Source organism: Pelmatolapia mariae, linkage group LG23 (genome assembly GCF_036321145.2).
Source record: "Pelmatolapia mariae isolate MD_Pm_ZW linkage group LG23, Pm_UMD_F_2, whole genome shotgun sequence".
NCBI lineage: Eukaryota > Metazoa > Chordata > Actinopteri > Cichliformes > Cichlidae > Pelmatolapia > Pelmatolapia mariae.
In genome coordinates, this window is record NC_086246.1 from 38,282,954 (window position 1) to 38,301,164 (window position 18,211).

The window sequence follows — 18,211 nt, forward strand, 5'->3', positions numbered from 1 at the left end:
ACAATTTGCAGACCTAGGCACGCACGGCTTCCAGGGAATATATGACAGTACCTGTGGATACGCTGTGCCCATGCCAGACAGCACTGCAGACAGGACCTCCTTGCCTTTCTCCCCAGAACGACAGGATACTGCGAGCTTCAAGACGTCCACCATTACTCGTGTGTCATCCGGCACAAGCAGACTGGTGAACTCATCCAGGTACTGAGGCTCCGGACCAACCACTTTGCTCTGACTCTCAGAGTCCTGAGGAGAAGCAAACAACAGAAAAACCTTTAAGCTAACAACACTTGGCTCAGGGCAAAGTCTCTGCTTGCCATCAGACTGACTCACTTCTTTGGTCTTCGTCATGGTCTCAGCTATGATGCTGGCTGCTCCGGGGTCATCAGTGACAGGGATAAAAGGACGTGAGGAGGCTCCACAGGCTGATGGAGTTACTGCTGATGACGGGGTGATAGCGTCTTCAGATGAGGGAACCTGTTCATACACACCAAATTCACCCAAGTTCACCAAACGCCAACAAACAACAATATTTTATCCACACGGTTAACAAGCTCCCACTAAGAATCTTCATATCTGAGAGTAAATAAATCTAATATATTGTTTAAGGTCACAGAGATTCCAACTTTTCCATGTATGCTCAATTTCTGAATCAAAGTCCTATATCGTCTCGTTCTTGAGTTACTGTGTTCACAAAGTTGGATGTCCACGCTGCCCCTGTGAGGTGACGGCAGTATCCCATCAGCTTTTAACGGCTCAGGGGTAAAAACCACAAATCCATTCTCCATAGAGAAGGGCCCAACCTGGGTTCAAACTCAGGATCCTCTTGCTGTGTTTAGGCTGTGAAAAAAGTCAGCTTCACCAAAGTCTCAGTGCTGTGAGGATCAAAAGAAAACTAACCACCCCAAAAACAATATCCTGTGTTTGTCAAAGTCACAGGCCTGTTTGTTATAGGCCTGTTTTTTTACAAGTCACTACTATATATTTCAGACACACCACTCTCTGAGAGAGGAGAGGGCTCCTTGCACAACAAGGAAGTTTAAAAACACGGATAAGTAATGGTTTCAGGTTGTTTAAACAAAGATGGACCACGCTCAAAGATAACCGTAACAGTTATCTTTAGGAAGAACACCAAGAATGAAAATGTTTGCAGAAACTTAAAGTCATAACTCTGATCAAGGTCCTGTGAGAGCTCCAAGATTGGACCCAAATGCAGTTTGCTGATGACTGCATCCCCACACCTGGTCATCATGGACAAAAATGCACACTGAGTGTTTTTACATTTTAACAGGAAATCAGCAGAAAATCCAGCTGAGGCAGCGCTTCAAAAACCCAAACAGCACGAGAAAAGCCTCACTGACATTTACTAAACCGTGAGGTTTTTAAGAGGCAAGGTGTATTGTGTTCCTGACCTCTCCCTTCTTGTCTTGCCAGGGATTTGGGCTGACTCGCTCTTCAGCTTCTGGTGGGACAGGAGGACCTTCTTCATCGCTCACGCTGGATGAGGATGAAGAGTCTGATGGGGGAATGGGTGAAGAGGAAGGACACTCTGCTGGCAGGATCATGCTGGCTGGCATGAGTGCGCCCACCACTGCATCTCTGAGGGAACACACAACACAGTCTGTCAACGTTTAACGCCAATTAATGACGACTCCTCCTGCCAGTCAGATACTTAATTTATTCAGAAACGTCATCATCTTCTCCTGTTTAGAACGGAGTCAACCAGTTTGGTCATACATAATTAAACAAACAAGATAGAAGTTACAGCATTCAAACCCTGAATAGCTGCAGGATATAGGTTACATATCATGTATTGTTAGTTGAATTTCTTTACCCGTTTTCTTTTACTTCTCCATTTCTATCAGTTAAAGAAAGTACATTTTCCATGCAAGTCTTCCTGCACATTAGAAACAGATTTTTCAAACCGTGCACACAGCCTACCTTGCATACATGATTTGAAGGGCTGACAGCACATGAGACAGAGCCTGCTGTTTGGCCAGGTTTCCATCCAGACTGAGGAGAATTTTGGCCAGCGAGGGTCGATTAGACTTCACGCTGCTCTGCCCACTCAGCTTGTTGCTTACTGATGATGAGTCACTGTCTGACTGGACACCTACAGAGTACAACACCAAAACAATGAGACACACTGTCATTGATGGGAGGCAGCGTAAAACAGCTCCAGCTTTACTTCCAGGCCTGTGTTTTCTACCACCTGCAGCTAAGAAAAGTAACTGCTGCTGAAGCCTGATGCAGATGTTGATATGGTCGTGTTTGGGTCCTGCACACAATGAGGGAGACAATATTAACTCTGTGAAAGATGGATGTTGAGAGCTTCCAGATTGAAAAGCAAAGGTGGTACAGAAGAGAAAAATATTGTTAATTTATTGCTATGATGACCCATACTGCCCGGACGTCCTGAAGGTTGTGCTTGTTTTATCTCTGTTGTGTCGTTCTTTGTCGTGCAGCTCTTGATCTGACGGTAACTAGCTAAATGAGCTACACCTGGGCCCACTGAGAGAGACCATAATAGGGAATGAGTTTGCTTTTTAGTTTCAAATTTGAGTTAGTTCTCAGATAGGTAACCCCCATTATTTCGAGTGTTAGACAGTCCTAAATCTCCTACAGCACAAAAAACGGTCCAGAGATGCAGTTCAGGGACTCCATTAGCCGAGGGGCAGCCTAGCAAAAAGCTAGCAGCTAAAACCACAAATGTCACCATTCACCTGTCAGTCAAAGTGTGATAAAGCAAACTTTAGGCCTTAAGCCAATTTAAACAGGTGAGTTAAATAAAAAAGTCACGATGCTATATAGTTGTTAAAAAGCATAAAATTAGATGGACCTTTTAGCATCTTCCCCTGTCTATGGGGGACTGACTGACATTAAGAGCCTACTGTACACATTAGAGGAACTGCAGGCTTTTTAATACTTCAAAACTGAAGGTGAAAAATTAAGCCAAAAGGTTGACGTTTGACTCAGTGTCATCCTATGGAGGTGGTTTTAGCACTTTTTGTTCAAGAAATCTGTTGCCTAAAGCAGCGGTCCCCAACCCCCGGGCCACGGACCGGTATCGGTCCATGAGTCATTTGGTACCGGGCCGAGAGAGTTGAGACTCAGGTGTGAAATGTATGGTTTTCAGGGTTTTGATCGGTTTTTAGCGTTATTTTGTTATCGTTTTTTTCGTTAACTCGGTTTTCCTGGGTCTTTTCACGTGTGTTATGAATAAATCTTCTTTTTTTCAGTACCGGTAGTAGTTTTATTTTGTTGTATTTATCCGCGACACCTTAAAGGTTAAACCGTGAAAATATTGTCGGGCACAAACCAGTCCGTGGCGCAAAAAAGGTTGGGGACCGCTGGCCTAAAGAATTCATAGTTGTGTCTAAAAACCAAGGTCGATGTATGCCCCATCGTCTCAATATCCAACCCCTGCAGTTGCCCTACTATTACCACAACTGGCAATATAGGATGTGCAGAGCTGGGTGCATATTTAGAAAATAAGTGAACTCAAGAGCATCCATCAGATGTTTTTTAATAGCATATATTTACCTTAAATGCTGATTAAAAAAAGACTCTAAAGCATCATCACTGAAAAATCGCTTGGCTGCACTGAATGGCTGCACAGCTCCACCTTGTGGACAAGCTGCATGTAAACAGCAAGGCTTACCCAGGTATGACGCTCCGAGGGAGTCCCTGGCTGTCTGGAAAAGAACTGGCTCATGAACAGAGGGGGTGGTCACATCCACTGTGGTCCAGGCCACACTGTGGGACGAGCCACATGCCACCCGAGTGATTTTCTGTCCCTCCAGACCCTGAACCAGGGTGGGCTTCCTGTTAACTGTGGTAGTACCATTTCCCTGCTGCCCATGGTCATTATCACCCCACGCATACACCTGACAGAGAAGCATAAAGCCTTTAATTAGATGGAGTTTTTATTACACCTGTTAGCGTGTATGTCACAAACAAAAGGTTACGAGATACCATCAAACATTTCACACCACCTTAGATTTCTGTACATTTGACACATTTCTGAATCTCTTTGTTTCCTGTAAAGTGGAGGCTCAGCGCCAAGCTTTTACTTTCAACAGTCTCTTAAAAAACATTGACCAGCTGCCTCTTATCATTGGAAGTGATATGTTAGTATAATCAACTTCGTTCTGAGGAAAACTATTAAACAAAGTGAAGAAAAAAAAAATCAGTGTGAGAGCAAAAGGTCAGAGCTAACTGCTCAATAAATCAGGTCTTGCTGTAGGAACACAAACTCACATCTGGAGCAGAGCCACGGCACTAAATGATCAGACTTTGAAGGGTGTGCTCTGGTTTCTAACACCATTTGTTGAGGTCAGTACAAACCTGTCCTGTGTCTGTGACAGCCAGACAGTGCAGCGCTCCGACAGCAACGTGGACAATCTTTTTGCCCCTCAGTCCCTCCACCATCTGGGGCTTCCGCACATGGACGTCGGTGCCGTGGCCCAACCGGAAATAATCGCCTTTGCCCCTGTTTGGAAACAGTTAACGGTCAAAGAAAGCCTGAGGACAGATAATGAATGATAACCTAAACGTGGAACGCATTCATCTCACCAGGTCCACACCACTCCAGATTTAGTGAGAGCCAGGGAGAACTGTGCTCCACACTCAATCTGGCAGACGCCCTGCCCGTTGAGCCTTTCGATGTTCTGTGGTACGTTGCAGCCTTCGCTTCCTCCACGACCCAGCTTCCCAAAGTCCCCATCCCCCCAGGAGAACACAAATCCTGAAAGAAAACAAAACAAAACAAAACATTACTGACTAGAAACTGGAACACAATTGTGTCAAAAAAAAAAAAAAAAAAAATCTTTACTGAAATTATTTAAAAAGTTAAAATGTTGCCTCTCCTGTCAGCTTCAGCACTAGTGATAAAATGACAAAATAAAGACAAGAAAAAGACTTAACAAGACGAGCCTATAGAGTTTGTAAAGCTCCTCTTGGCAAAGCAAATGGGTTTGGCACAACAGAGCACTCTGAGGATGGTTCACTTGCTAAAGCTGTCGGACAAGACCTTTTTAAAAAAAAGGTTAAAACTTAAAAAAAACTTGCATGAGTGTATTTTTTTAAAGAGAAGCCTTGATCAAAGTCTACATCTAAATGCTGCTCTTCACTGTTAGTTGGTCGTGTTTTGCTGATAGAAGAGAACAGACTTCACTGATCCATTACAAAGCCAGACAGAGCTGCTGGGATTTCTGCCCGTTGGACAGTTTTTAAATGACAGATGTGATTGAAGATAATATAGTTACTAGTTATTTTGTATTCCTTTACAGCACTTTGGTCGACGTTGCTTTTGTAATTAAATGTGCTATATAAATAAAAACAATAACGGTATTTTAGTTTCAATCCAATTGCATCAGTTGGCGACAATCACAAACAATGTCGACAGTACAACGTGACTATTTGTTCCAACAGCTGTTAATCTGTAGGGCTACTTTTAAGGGCAATAAGAGAAATACCTTCATCAGTGAGGGCTAGAGTTTGAGCATCCCTGCTCCCACAAGCCACTTGGATAACACGGTGTCCCAGAAGTACTTTCACCTGGACGACAGATAGAAGATTAAGACGATCAAATCACACGTCATGCAGTTAAGTCTGTATGTAGCAACCAATCTGTCTGCTGCTTCAAAGCTGTGAATTCTACTGTGTACTGTCTAAAGTCTGTGAATTCATCATAGACTATATTGGATGCAAATTTCATCTTTCTTTGGTCAGCTGATGACACAATGGGCAGCCATGTGTGTAAAGTAAACAAAGGCTGAGCTTACCAGTTTGGGCCTCAGCTGAGTGGTGTTGTCCCCATGTCCGAGTCGGCCATATTCACCCAATCCCCAGCTGTAAAGCTCCCCGCTGGATGTGATGGCAGCACTGTGAGAGCTGCCACAGGCGATGTCACGGATGCGCTTCGTCTTCAGCGCCTCAATAAGCCGGGGTTTGTCACAGTTCCTAAAGGAAAAAATAAAGCAAACAAATAAAAAAAAAATTAAAAAAAATCAGACTCTTCTTAATCGTCCTTACTTATTTCTATTTCATTAGAAATTGCTGTCCATAACGCACATATGACGATGTAAAAAATTAACTACACGTCTCGCTGATACAGCCTGCATCAACTAAATGGCTTGGAACGTTACGTGGTAGAGTTAAAAAGAGTTTCCGGTTAGGTCATAAGTTGCGACATAGACTTAACACAGCTTTAGTCCCTGTTGGCCTGCCTTCACTACAGCATATATCTGCACCCAACAGCCTTAGCTAAACGTTATAAAGAAATGACATTTTAAAGAAATGGGTAAGAGCAGGCAACAACTATAATTGAGATTTAAAGCTGATAAATCATGGAAACGTTTATTTAAGAATAAATCACAACGATGATTAAGGACAAGTACAGCTACAAGACTATATAAAGACAATAAAATGTCAAATCAAACTCCTGAAGATGGAACACAGCTTGTGAAATCGTGAGCTCAATTTATACTTCAACCTTACACTGAAGAAGATCCACAGGACCTTCAAAGCTGAAAAGATAAAAGCTATTACCCTTTTAGGAGTGTTTTATTATAATTAAACTGAGCCAATCGGCGTGTAGTTCCAGTTTATGAGCTGTTGACTGACTTGACTGTCTGAAAAACTACACACATTTTTGTTATTTCTTTTATTAATTCATCACTTCATGTGGAAATTATACACGTCATAGTTTGCTAAAAATACACAGTGAGATAATAAAGGGTGCATTAAGTATCTGGGGTGTGCAGTGTCCACATTCAATGACTTACATTCTACTAAAGTGCCCAAGTTTGCCGTCATCTCCTTCGCCCCAGGAAAACACCTTCCCGTCCACAGTCAGGGCCATAGCGTGGCGTCCTCCTGAATGCACAGCGACCTTCTTTATCACGTAGTTACTAAGTGCGGTGATCTGACGGGGGATTGGGATGGTCCCGCTGGAGAGGCCCAAACCCAATCTGCCATTAGTTGCCTCACCACATGCGTAAATCTTCCCCTCGACAGTCACTGCAACGACGACATATCAGTTACACACTACTGTAACACAACACGTGTGAATGGACAGATCTTCAAAAGCATTTCTATTCATTCCTCACCTGCAAAGAGGCTTTTGGAGCCACCGGCCACTTGCACCACATTGAGTGCAGACAGGGTTTCAGAGAAGGATGGCACTTTGATCTGTGAACAAACCAAAAGAGATTAGAGAGTGCAGCTCGCTCACGCACACCCAAAGGATGTTTTCCTGTCCATGCTGTTTACACACACACACACACACACACACACACACACACACACACACACACACACACTTTATATATATATATATATATATATCTAGAAAAAAACAAACATGGAGGGGAAAAAGTTAAAATTTGAAGCGTGTAAATCATTGGTTAGTATTCATACTACATAGTTTTTAATTTGGACAAATACACACAAGCCCTAAACTTTCAATTACTGGTTCATTAGGAGATAAACGGCACCTTGGAGCCTTTGAGTCCTCCCAGTTGGTCCTTGTCATTCAGACCCCACACAAAAACTTTGGTCCTGATGGTGGCTGCGGACTCCAGTCCTGACGGCTTCTTCCGAGCAAGACTGAAAAGTAAAGCGAGAGAGGCTGAATATGGATTCACATTTTTCCTTGTTTTAAATAATAATAAAAATCTTTAATAAAACATTGTTGCACAGTTATGTTACAGCAACCAGTCACAAGTTTAAAACCACTAGCAGGGAGTGCTGGCCTAGGGCCTTCCCCTCAGAATCAATATGGCAGACTGAAACAGCTGCTAAATAGAATTTAATAGTAACAAAGGTCTTACTCTTTTTAACCAGAGCCTGAGGAAATAACAGAATCACTGCCACAGAGCACAGTAATGGGATGCCCTGTGATTCTAAGCAGCACTTATGTGCTCATCTGTGCTCGTGTAGCTTGTGAATGGCGCTCTAACACACTGAACAGTGTCAATAACACTATAAAGGAGCCCCAAGCATGCTCAGGTTGATCTACTCAGGCCAGGGCCAAAGAGCTAGCCTTTCTGGGTGGACGTGGAACATTTCCCCCTGTGCCTAAAAGTCTCTGCACAGTGACAAAGGCCACGGTGATCTGAAGAGCAGCTGAAAAATTTCTGCCAGCCAGTGCTTACCTGGCCTAGTGTGGGCGCCTTTCCCTATCTGGCCAAAGTTGGGGGAATGAGGGCCACTGGGGGACATGTTTTATACATGTCCCCCAGTGGTCCTTGGCCATTTGTGAGGCTGTGCCTCCGCCCCCACTGTGTGCACTGAACACTCTCCACTTATGCAAAAACGTCCACGGGCAACTGAATGAACTGCAGCCAGATCTGCTTTACTGCTTCAGGGTGAAATCTCCAGGGCAGTGTTTTTTTTTTCTTTTAAATCCATGGACAAGTTCAAAATTCTCCAAACACAAGTCGCTGTCAGTGACTACAGATGAACACTGACTAACAGTCAGTGGGCCAGTGTGTGTAATCTATGTGACATCAGACGCCCATTTCTATTGATATAAGCCATAACAGTGGAAGCGTCTGACCTCACTGCCAGCAGTTCCAGAAAGTTTATGTGCATGAATTGTCTGTGGGGGGGGGCTTAACTATCATTCACTGTGTTCCCCTCAAAAGTTCACCCTGGTCCACAAGGAAGGCATCTATGGAGACCACCTTCCTGGCTAAAACCATGCCCAGAGTCTGACCTGAGCAACAAAACCTGAGTTTCTTCCACTGGCAAAGAGCAAGTGAACAGTCCATGGAGGCAGTCACGATGACGGTCTAATCCCAGTGAGGCCACCCAGGGCTGAACCTCTCATGTACCCAGTGGTATCCCTGCTAAAGAGGAATCCATCAGGCTCAACAGCCTCTAGCACTGTCTGAGGGTAACAGAGCTGCCCCTGCAACAAAGAGCTATGGTTGAGTGGATTGTCACTAGTCTCTCTGGAGAGAAAGTCTTCACAGGAGTGCATCAAGTCTGAGCGCTGTGAAGTTAATATGTTCAGTGGGTCTCAATACGCTCTGTTCCATATTTATCTGTAAGCCTAAATTCTCTCCCTGTTGATAGGTAGGAGTTGGCAGCAGCCAGTTTTTGATGTGTGCTGCTACTCAAATGCCCTTTTGCCTGAGTAGTACCCACTGCTGCCTCAGTGCATCTCACAAACATCATTGGGCTCAGTGACAGGCCACATGGTAGAACCACAAACTCAGACTATCCCCTGGAAAGTGAATCGCACATAGGTATGATTGGAACCTGGAAATAATTCTTCCTCAGGTCAACTGATGTGAAAAAAAAGCATGCTGCCACATTTTTGTAAATGCTAAATTCAGGAGAGAAAAAAAACAAAAACAAAGCGAACCCAGCACCTGACTGTCAGATGTGGAAAAAACTGAATCCAACATTGCCTCATCTCACCTCCCAGCTGCTGTTTTTTCATCATCCTCTTCTTCATTGTCAGAGGCCAGGAAAGGGACTGTAGCCAGGTCTTCATCCTCAGCTCTAATGCGTCCCACAATGCCGAGTCCGTGAATCTTGCAGTCGATACCAGAGCTGCGGCATTGCTTGATTGCAATCTCAATGTACCTGTGATACTGTTGGGGGTGTTTATATAAAGTTATTACAACACTTAAACTTAGGGGGAAAACAAAAATGATTAGAAGCTGTCATTTATTGAAGCAGACAAACCTCAGTGCAGTCGCAAAGGAGGAGGACAGTGGTGTCAGTGGGATTGATGTTAATTGTCTTGAGTTCAATTAAATTGTTCAAAGAGTTTCCACCTGCATGTTAAGAAAATGTCAGAATGATCAAAATGCTAAAAAAACAAAACAAAAAAACAATTGGTCTCAAAGTGTAAAATTAAACTGTCATCTGCTCAAACAAAAGGGAAAAATACTAATATCAGTACAATTTTACAAAAAACGAAAAACATCTGAACTCACCTGACACCACCACTAACGAGGGCATGTAGCTGCTGTCTGCCGGGTCTACGATCATCTTTAGCCTGTGAACAAGAACGTCTGGGAAAAGCTCAAGACGAATCCAGTGCTGGAAAGAAAACAAAGCATTAAACGTTAATAAAGCAAACTAATCAGGCTGTCATCTGGCCTATTAGACTATGCAATTCACTCTCTTACCTTCCCCTGTGAGCCAGAGGACTGCCAACACTGATCACTGCAGTCGATGAGGCGCGAAGCCTGGTTAACCGATGACGACACGTTGAGGCTCTTGACAGCTCGAGACCAATCGTCAATCAGCATCCCACGCTGGCTGCTGTGGTGCTTCTTGAGCTGTTTTCCTGAACGGCCACAGAAAGCCGGAGACTGGCCTGTTTGTGGAGAAGGTGGAGGACAGGTTTATGCACATGCACGTAGAACCACCACAGAATTTTATGTTGGCGAATGTAGGACTAACCAGGCTCATTGATCCTGCCAAAGGAATGTCTGGTGTTGTGTTTGCGTGTCTTGAAGCAGTTTTCACAGAAGTCAAAGTCGTCGCAATTTTTACATTTAAATCTGGGGCCATTAATAGGAAACATCTGGCAGCCATCACATCTGGAGAAAGCAATAGGGGTTTCATGTAAAATGTACAGTTCAAGCAAAATCTAATTCACCTATTTTCCTTGGTCCATTTATTTCACTGCAAGTTTCTTAGCTTTGAAAACAAACTACAGACCTCCCTCTTCTTGAATATACTAACTCTGTGCTGCTCAAAGCATCACAAATGTAGATCTGAATACCTCAGCTTCAAATGACCCCTGCAGGAACTTCATGTAGCTGTGATCTGTCTGACTGACCCCTTCGTCTAAAGCTTGTTAACAGATTGACACCAAGCTAGTGGTGGATGATGTCTTAGCAACTGTTAAAATATGAACAATTAGTTTAACCAATAAGTATTTCTGCTACTCACTAGCCAGGGGAGCAATATATAAAAGTTTGAGCAACTAATCCCTCACATTGCTACTCACAACATACTAAGAAGATCAATTTAGTACATCTTTACCTCACTCCAGGATGAACACTGGGGACCAGTTCCATCTCAGACAACAAACCAGTCCAGTGGGACTGCTGTGGAAAGTCGACAATCACGTCTTTTCCATTGGCACTGAAAGCTAAAAACAAACAACGAGGCTCTATTAGCACAATAAGCAGTGGATTCAAGTTACAATAACAGAAGAAAAACAGATGATACTCTGTCTTAAGACTGGAGTGACTCTGCTTACCTTTAACCACCCCCACACTCCTGTGTGTGACAGAGCCCCACTTGTACTTTGGTGTCGTGACTGTGGGCTTCACCCTCACTTTGTCACCAATCTTTATGTGAGAAGGAGAACTCTGTGGTGGGAATCCTGAAACGGCAAAATCAGAGACACGGGTTTCTTAGGCCTATTTACTTCCTGTTATTAGCATGCCTCCAAAGCATCACATTAACTGTTATCTTACCAAGCAGCTCGATGTGGATGTAGCGAACCCAGTATGTTCCTCCTTTATTTTGCCAGTCACACTGCACATTCAAGTCATGAAGCCCATCTCTGTCCAGCTTAATCACTTTGCCCACATCGCCATCATACACTTCCTCGTACGTTCTGCAGCACTTCACCATCATCCCCACCTGTAGGGAAGCCACTGAGTCGTAACACCAATTCATCATATCTTTAAGGCAGATTTAGAAAACATACAAAAGCCAACACTCTCACCTGAATGTTCTCTCTCACATAAACAGCATAATCATCGTTGCTTTGGAAATCAGATCTCTTCTTAAATATCTGGCTTTCAGTCACAACTGCACCTGAAGGCTAATTGACAGACATGTATTTTTATCATATATGAAGGTATTAATAATTGAATCTGACAAGTTGAGGGACAGGTGATTGTGAGGGTCACACCAGAAATAAAAGAGAAGGGAACACACCACAGAGAATGCCGGCTCTGCCTCCTCCAGCTCCTCCAGCACCTCCTCATCCGAATATTCATCAGACACAGTGTCGGCATCTGACAGCTCAGTGACATGAACGTCTGGATGGTCGAGCAGCCAGCTCACCAGAGTCTCAACACCTGATGGATATGCTCAGTTACTCTCCTGAGGTAAATGTCTAAACATCATGAGGCAAGCAGGCCTCGTTTTTTTAAAAACAAATCGGTATCTCATGCTGTATCTTTTCAAAATCAGCTGGGGTTTTTTTTTTTTAAATGCACAAGAACTTTAGTATATTTAATGGATCCACTGAAAAATGTTACCTTCATACAATTAACATTTCCTAACCTACAGGCCTTTAATGTACGTGGGTACCTTTTCCAGATATATTTTATTTCACATTAAATTACCTATAGCGCATCTACCAAGCACTCATGTGATAAGATACCTGGGATACCGGAGGCATTGCCTGTAGTCCCAGACAGAGATTTCAAGGCAAACTCGATGTTTTTCCGAGGGAATCCCATCTCCATGAGCTGGCCAACTATCGGTAAGGGCGGGATAGGGGAGGACTTCTGTTTCTTCTGTTTGGGTGGTCTGATGTGCTGCGTGGTGATGGGTGTGGTGGCTTCACTAGAGCTGCTTTCCTCAAACAGCGGCGAGGATGGGTGGGCAGATTCCACAGCCAGGTACTGACACACTGCCAGAGCTGCCGCCTGCACATACATAAAACGTCAAAGTCACACCGAATACATCAGCAACATTACCGCTGACACCAGCTGTCTGCAAACAGCTCGACTGACATACCTCCATCTCTTGCCTATCAAAAATGGCTTTGATGGGGGAAGGCTGTGTGGCGGCAGAAAGCAGCTGCTGCAGGAGAATCAGTGGAGGCAGAGGTCCCTCAGGAGACAAGTCGCCCACATCAGGAGATGAAGCCACTGGATCCTCTGCACATAGAGAGACAGTCAAGTTCTGGACAAGATCTAGATTGAAAAAAAAAATTCTGGTGGCTACCAGTGGTACCCCTCAGCCTCATAGTAGATGCACCTATGGTAGAAATTTTAAAATCCTATGTTGCCTATTTCTCAAGTTATTGCATTCACAAGATTTTCCTAAACTTGATCTATGCCCTCGACCTCAAGGTTAAAATGGGCACTACATTTTCACTTCAAATGTAAACAAATAAAGATTTAAACTCTGATCAGCAACTTGCTGTACATTTTAAGAAAACACCCACAGTGTGCAAGGCCTTCAAACCTTAAATGGCTAGAATTTGCTCTAAGTATGGAAACACATCTGATATCTCAGTAATGTCCTGTGAACTGAACCTTGAAATCACTAAACTGGATCAAACAGCAGTAATAGTCCCTAATGATCAAACTTCCTCGGTCCATTTTTAAGGTGTACTAACCTAGCCTTTCACTGGGTGAGGTCTTACCACTGGGATTGGGTCCTATGTCCACCACTGCAGGTTGGGAGAGGATCTGCCTGAGTTTGTCCTGATGAGACAGCAGGGCCCGAGCTGCCTTTAAAACATAAAGCCTCAGCTGCTGGCACCGCAGCAAAAAGAGGTCCACCTGGTCGGCTGGAAACAACAGCTTTCAGTGTCTTACATATTGCCAGAATACTATAAAACATACTGCTATAAACAGAGTCGATGATTTTTCTTAAAAATTGTTTGTTTGTTTTTTTTCAGTTACATGCAAGGCAATCAAGTCTGCACCTGTAAGCCCTCGGCTAAGTGACTTTTTCATGCGTTGTTTTTCCAGTTTGCTTCCAGCCAGGCTGACCAGCTGGGCCCAAACGGCCAACATGGGCTCAGTGAATGGCAGGTTCTGAACACTGAAGGATATGGCAGGAAGCTAAAGAGAAGAAACATTAAATAAAGTCAGATTGCTAAGTGGAGCCAGCTTCAATGCATGTGAGTATCTCAGCATTCCCGCACCGTTTTAAGATGGCTGAGCAAGCAAACTCTGCATGTTCTCATCTCATGAAACTGGACAGTGATGCGCCCTTTTGGGGTGATGCGTGTGACCGTTCCCTCTCCATACTCCTCGTGAACGACTTGGCCACCAAGCCTGAGGCGCCCGTCGATCCCACCAATCACCGCCAGCACTGCCATCAGACTGCCCACTCTGGGACCCTCCAAATCAGGGAAACACTCCTCCAGGAAACACTGACAGTTCTGGACATTTATAATAACCGCTTTGTTAGAGCTGACTGGCAGAATAAAAGCACTGATGTAAGTTAACAATTAAGCAACACGGTAATTGGACTCATAATGCCACAATAAATCTTACTGCTTCAGATTGGCAGCTTGCCATAACATCTGCGATGGAGCTCAGCTGGTTGTTGATGTAATCATTTATCAGGCTGTTCCACTGACTGAGAGAGTGCAGAGTACGCAGGACAGCCACAATCTCCTCTGCCAGCGTGCTGCTGTGAGTGGCTGTTAGAGACGCCTGTGGGCGGGACTTCCTCCTTCTCAGGGAACCTTCTGAGAAGGGACAACCAATTAAAAATACAATGACAATAATAGCATTGCATTTGTTACTTTAAGCCTGAACCATTGCAGCACCTCGGAGGAGTGGCAGGTCTGATGAACAGGTGCTCAGCAAGCTACCCAAAAAGCCAAACAACTTCTCCACCAGGAACTTCATGTCCTGAGAGCGCTCTGTTTTGTCCCATGAAGGCAGGACCGCCTGAAGGAGACGTAGTGCCAAGATCTGGAAACACAGGGTGGATGGGAGAAAAGATAACATCTCCACTGAGATTGTGTGGCTAATTTACTGGTTGATCAACAAAATAAATTATGTGCTTCTGTAGAAACTACAAAAGCTGTTTCTTTAACTTGTTTTTGGACTGTAGGAGTGAGAAGAAGCAAAACCTTTCATCTAAACTACAGTTAATGGAAAGATTAACTGTAAATGTTGAGAATCTAATTCTTCGTGATTTTTCTCTTATTCTCAGAGTTTAACAAACTGCAGTTAACAAATCTCTGTTTAGAACCCAAATAATTTATTAATATGCTTCCTATAACTATATTTAACAATGAACAACACATTTCTCTACGTAACAGGATAGAGTTTTCTAGTACTAAAGAATGGCATCATTAATAGCAGAGGAAGCAAATCCTGCACACAATCATTGTACTCAACCTGTCTCTGCAAGGTAATAGCATTGAAGGACTGGTGTCCCTCAACAATTCGGATGAGCAGTCCGATCCACGCGGAGGTACTGAGGGTGCTGCACATCTGCGGCATGAGAGCAATGCTGCGTATGAAGCCGAGGGTACACCAGCTCCTGTGCTGCTCCCGAGACACCAATCTGTGCGCGTGACAGCCTGATAGCACAGAGGAGGTCAGGTTAGAATAACATGCTGCTCAATATAAGACCTTAGGAAAAAGAAAACGGCAATCCAATTACCGGACTTGTCATTAGCGCCACTTTCCACAAGCATCCTGAGAAGGCCACACAGGGTCCGTGTAGCATCTGACTGGAGCACCTCAGCATGGATCCCAGCTGAGAGTGACAGTGTCTTCAGCAGGTTGACTGTGCTGGTTAGCATCATTGCCGTAGGATGGCTGCTCTTCTCAATCAGCTCTCCCTCTGTATAAAGGATATAACAGGTGATTACTGGAACATCACACTTTGCCTGTAGCTGTGAGGATCTCTACTGAGCCTGTCCTTTAAACTGACCTGTGTCGTCCTCTGTGTCCGAGTCCTCAGCAGGAGGCTGGGCTGCTGGTGGTGGCTCTGCAAGTTTAAGGTCATACTTTCCCTCTTTGCCCATCCTGTAGGAGTTGGTGCTGCCTGTATCCCACTGAACCCTGATCCAACCGTCCTCACCCAGCTCTCCAATGACCCTGCCAAGACCTGGTGCTGGGCCGTCCTGGACAGACCACGCACATAATGTTAAATATGTCCATAAAATAAGCAGCTAGAGTAAAACTGATTTAGGTACCTGATCGCCCCATTTCCAGTCGACTCCCCTCATGACTCTGGTACCTATCTTCATCATGGCAGCCAGCTCTGGGCCAGAGGCAGGTAGAGGGGCGGGAGCTGCCTCTTTTCTGGACTCCTCCAGGACTGTCGCTGAGCCTCCATGTGCACATAAACTCAGGTCTTCATCACTGCTGTCTGTACTCGGTCCTGAAGCATCAGAAAAGAGGCATCAAACACCGAACAAACAATATGTACACACTTCATTTCATTCTGGGTTGCCTTTGACTGGACACTACTCACCTATCAGTCTGAGAATACTCTGAGTGAGGGCCAATATGCCTGAATTCAGCAACAGACTGAGACTGTTAGAGCCGTGTTTCAGGGACAGCATGTGTATCATGGCCAGAAGGAAGCGGGCCTGCGGAATGGTTCCAAGGCTTGGTCCCGCCGGGTTCTCGTTTGTGATGGTTTGTAAAGGAACTGGCTGCACACCTGGTCACAAGAACAGGTGGTCATTCAGCTGGTTTGTCTACAACAGGTCTAAGAATAGTGTGAAATGAATTAACCACTTATTTTCCAGCACTCACCTAGCTCTTTGAAGCGAGCGCTTGCTTCAAGCAAGATGTTACGAACGTTCTGGATGGCCCAGGAATACAACTTTCCAAACGTCACCTCCAAAAGCATGCGGTTGAAGGGCGGGATCAGATCTACATCCTTCAGGCAATCAGACAAGGGCTCTCTGAGAAGAAAACACAAACACAACAAGTGCACCAGGATTACATCATTAGAATAATTGTCATGTGATTATTACAAATAACTTCAAAACAAACAAACAAGAAGAGTAATTTTAACATGGATTTAAACCAGGTGATCTACCCAATGTTGGTCCCTTCTGGTATGATTCTTTGCCAGCCGCAGAGCATTGCATACTGCACAGACGGCAGCAAGAAGCTTTTAGAGGCCAGCTTCAGCATGGTGTCAATGCCTTCCAGTCTCACTTCAGCCCTCTCCAGCTATAAGGAAACAGAATTAATCAAATTTCCACCTGTTTTATATACTCTGCTTTAAAACATTGTCACACACCGACTCCCACCTGCTTGAGAAGACACTTCCTCATTTTCTCCACATCCAGTGGCTCCTCTTTCAGTGCAAAGTCCACAATGGTGGCCATGAGGCTGGACTGAGAGAAAGCACCTTGAACGCTGTGCTTCAGCCAGCGATACTTCTGGACGCTGGCCACAGTGTTAAGAAGCGGCTGCCACTTGTCTTGCTGCCAAGACATGCAATAATAGGTTGACAACAAACTCTGTAGACACACACACTCCCCTGTCCTGCTCTGATATTTTAACTATAACTGCAAGGGATGAAAGTGCAACATAAATGTACATAAATAAATCTACAAATTCAGACTGAGCCAAACTTTTGTTGTGTGTGAAGGTGAAAAGATTTTAAACTGAACCCATCTTCTTTATGTCTTTTGGCCATTTTTTTATCTTATGAACTAATCCTGTTAAACTACCTTGGCTGTTTTGTCAGTGGGTGATTTCCTGTCAGCAGGAGCGGGGCTGATGTGAACATTAAGTTCCTCTTCATTGGTCCCTTCATTCTCCAGCTTTGGCTCTTCAATATCAGCCGACTCTGATTTCTTAGGCACTATAGAAAAGAAAAGAAAAAAAAAAAAAAAAGATAACATTTACATTTAAAAACAGCAGATTGATTATAAAGAAAAAAAAACTGTTACCCTGCAGTAGATTCTTGATGCCCCACCTCTTTTTTTCCTACGATCCCTGATGAGCTTCTGGGTGATGCTCCTCCAGCGTGGCTGGGAGCTCAGCAGCTTCAGTTTGGACACTATAGACAGGTCGTTGCTTACAGCTGGACGCAGCTCATTAAATAAAAAGCGCAGACGCTCAATAACAGGGGCGCACACCTCCTTATAAGAGCGGCCTTGGTCCTGATGGGTCTATAATAAGACAAAGCAATCATTGCATTAGCATTTCCGTTCATTCTGCTGCTTCCTTTTGCATCACAGGTTAACTGAGCATAACGTGTAAATATTTCACAAGCAGAAAGCATACCTTAATTAGAGAACACTTTGCCTGGTAGACCATGCGGCATACGTCAATCACAGATTTAGGGAGGGACCTCTGCTTTCCTTGGTCCACACCCAAGGCACATTGACTGACAAGTGAGAGCGCAACGTGACCTGTGACAGGAAAGATTTTTATTTAAAACTTCACATGCAACTCAGCATCGATGAGTTTCATTAGGAAATATCTTTGTGTGGTATTAGCAGTGTTACATGAAGGAAACTCATGTGAATCTCAGTATAAGTAAA

At 44.2% G+C, this 18,211-nt stretch overlaps 1 protein-coding gene across 4 annotated transcripts in view; it reads right to left on the reverse strand.

Annotated features, from left to right (window-relative positions):
- herc2 (HECT and RLD domain containing E3 ubiquitin protein ligase 2) overlaps positions 1 to 18,211 on the reverse strand; it is a 54,450-nt gene that overhangs the window by 12,218 nt on the left and 24,021 nt on the right. For 2 of the 4 annotated variants that reach the window (XM_063466619.1, XM_063466617.1), the window contains exons 29-68: positions 17,952 to 18,079; positions 17,641 to 17,836; positions 17,393 to 17,526; positions 16,967 to 17,143; positions 16,750 to 16,886; positions 16,461 to 16,612; positions 16,174 to 16,365; positions 15,893 to 16,080; positions 15,628 to 15,820; positions 15,355 to 15,537; positions 15,087 to 15,271; positions 14,507 to 14,654; positions 14,229 to 14,425; positions 13,874 to 14,113; positions 13,652 to 13,790; positions 13,340 to 13,513; positions 12,733 to 12,875; positions 12,374 to 12,641; positions 11,923 to 12,065; positions 11,708 to 11,806; positions 11,454 to 11,622; positions 11,234 to 11,359; positions 11,014 to 11,122; positions 10,426 to 10,565; positions 10,149 to 10,339; positions 9,954 to 10,059; positions 9,700 to 9,791; positions 9,430 to 9,605; positions 7,497 to 7,608; positions 7,110 to 7,191; positions 6,786 to 7,020; positions 5,784 to 5,961; positions 5,475 to 5,556; positions 4,573 to 4,744; positions 4,345 to 4,489; positions 3,659 to 3,884; positions 1,939 to 2,110; positions 1,410 to 1,596; positions 331 to 474; positions 52 to 243 (exon numbers count right to left, since the gene is read on the reverse strand). In XM_063466619.1, the coding sequence (XP_063322689.1) occupies positions 52 to 243; positions 331 to 474; positions 1,410 to 1,596; positions 1,939 to 2,110; positions 3,659 to 3,884; positions 4,345 to 4,489; positions 4,573 to 4,744; positions 5,475 to 5,556; positions 5,784 to 5,961; positions 6,786 to 7,020; positions 7,110 to 7,191; positions 7,497 to 7,608; positions 9,430 to 9,605; positions 9,700 to 9,791; positions 9,954 to 10,059; positions 10,149 to 10,339; positions 10,426 to 10,565; positions 11,014 to 11,122; positions 11,234 to 11,359; positions 11,454 to 11,622; positions 11,708 to 11,806; positions 11,923 to 12,065; positions 12,374 to 12,641; positions 12,733 to 12,875; positions 13,340 to 13,513; positions 13,652 to 13,790; positions 13,874 to 14,113; positions 14,229 to 14,425; positions 14,507 to 14,654; positions 15,087 to 15,271; positions 15,355 to 15,537; positions 15,628 to 15,820; positions 15,893 to 16,080; positions 16,174 to 16,365; positions 16,461 to 16,612; positions 16,750 to 16,886; positions 16,967 to 17,143; positions 17,393 to 17,526; positions 17,641 to 17,836; positions 17,952 to 18,079 (6,452 nt within the window). The remainder of the gene's footprint in view (positions 1 to 51; positions 244 to 330; positions 475 to 1,409; positions 1,597 to 1,938; positions 2,111 to 3,658; positions 3,885 to 4,344; positions 4,490 to 4,572; positions 4,745 to 5,474; positions 5,557 to 5,783; positions 5,962 to 6,785; positions 7,021 to 7,109; positions 7,192 to 7,496; positions 7,609 to 9,429; positions 9,606 to 9,699; positions 9,792 to 9,953; positions 10,060 to 10,148; positions 10,340 to 10,425; positions 10,566 to 11,013; positions 11,123 to 11,233; positions 11,360 to 11,453; positions 11,623 to 11,707; positions 11,807 to 11,922; positions 12,066 to 12,373; positions 12,642 to 12,732; positions 12,876 to 13,339; positions 13,514 to 13,651; positions 13,791 to 13,873; positions 14,114 to 14,228; positions 14,426 to 14,506; positions 14,655 to 15,086; positions 15,272 to 15,354; positions 15,538 to 15,627; positions 15,821 to 15,892; positions 16,081 to 16,173; positions 16,366 to 16,460; positions 16,613 to 16,749; positions 16,887 to 16,966; positions 17,144 to 17,392; positions 17,527 to 17,640; positions 17,837 to 17,951; positions 18,080 to 18,211) is intronic. The other 2 variants (XM_063466618.1, XM_063466620.1) reach the window with 2 other exon arrangements.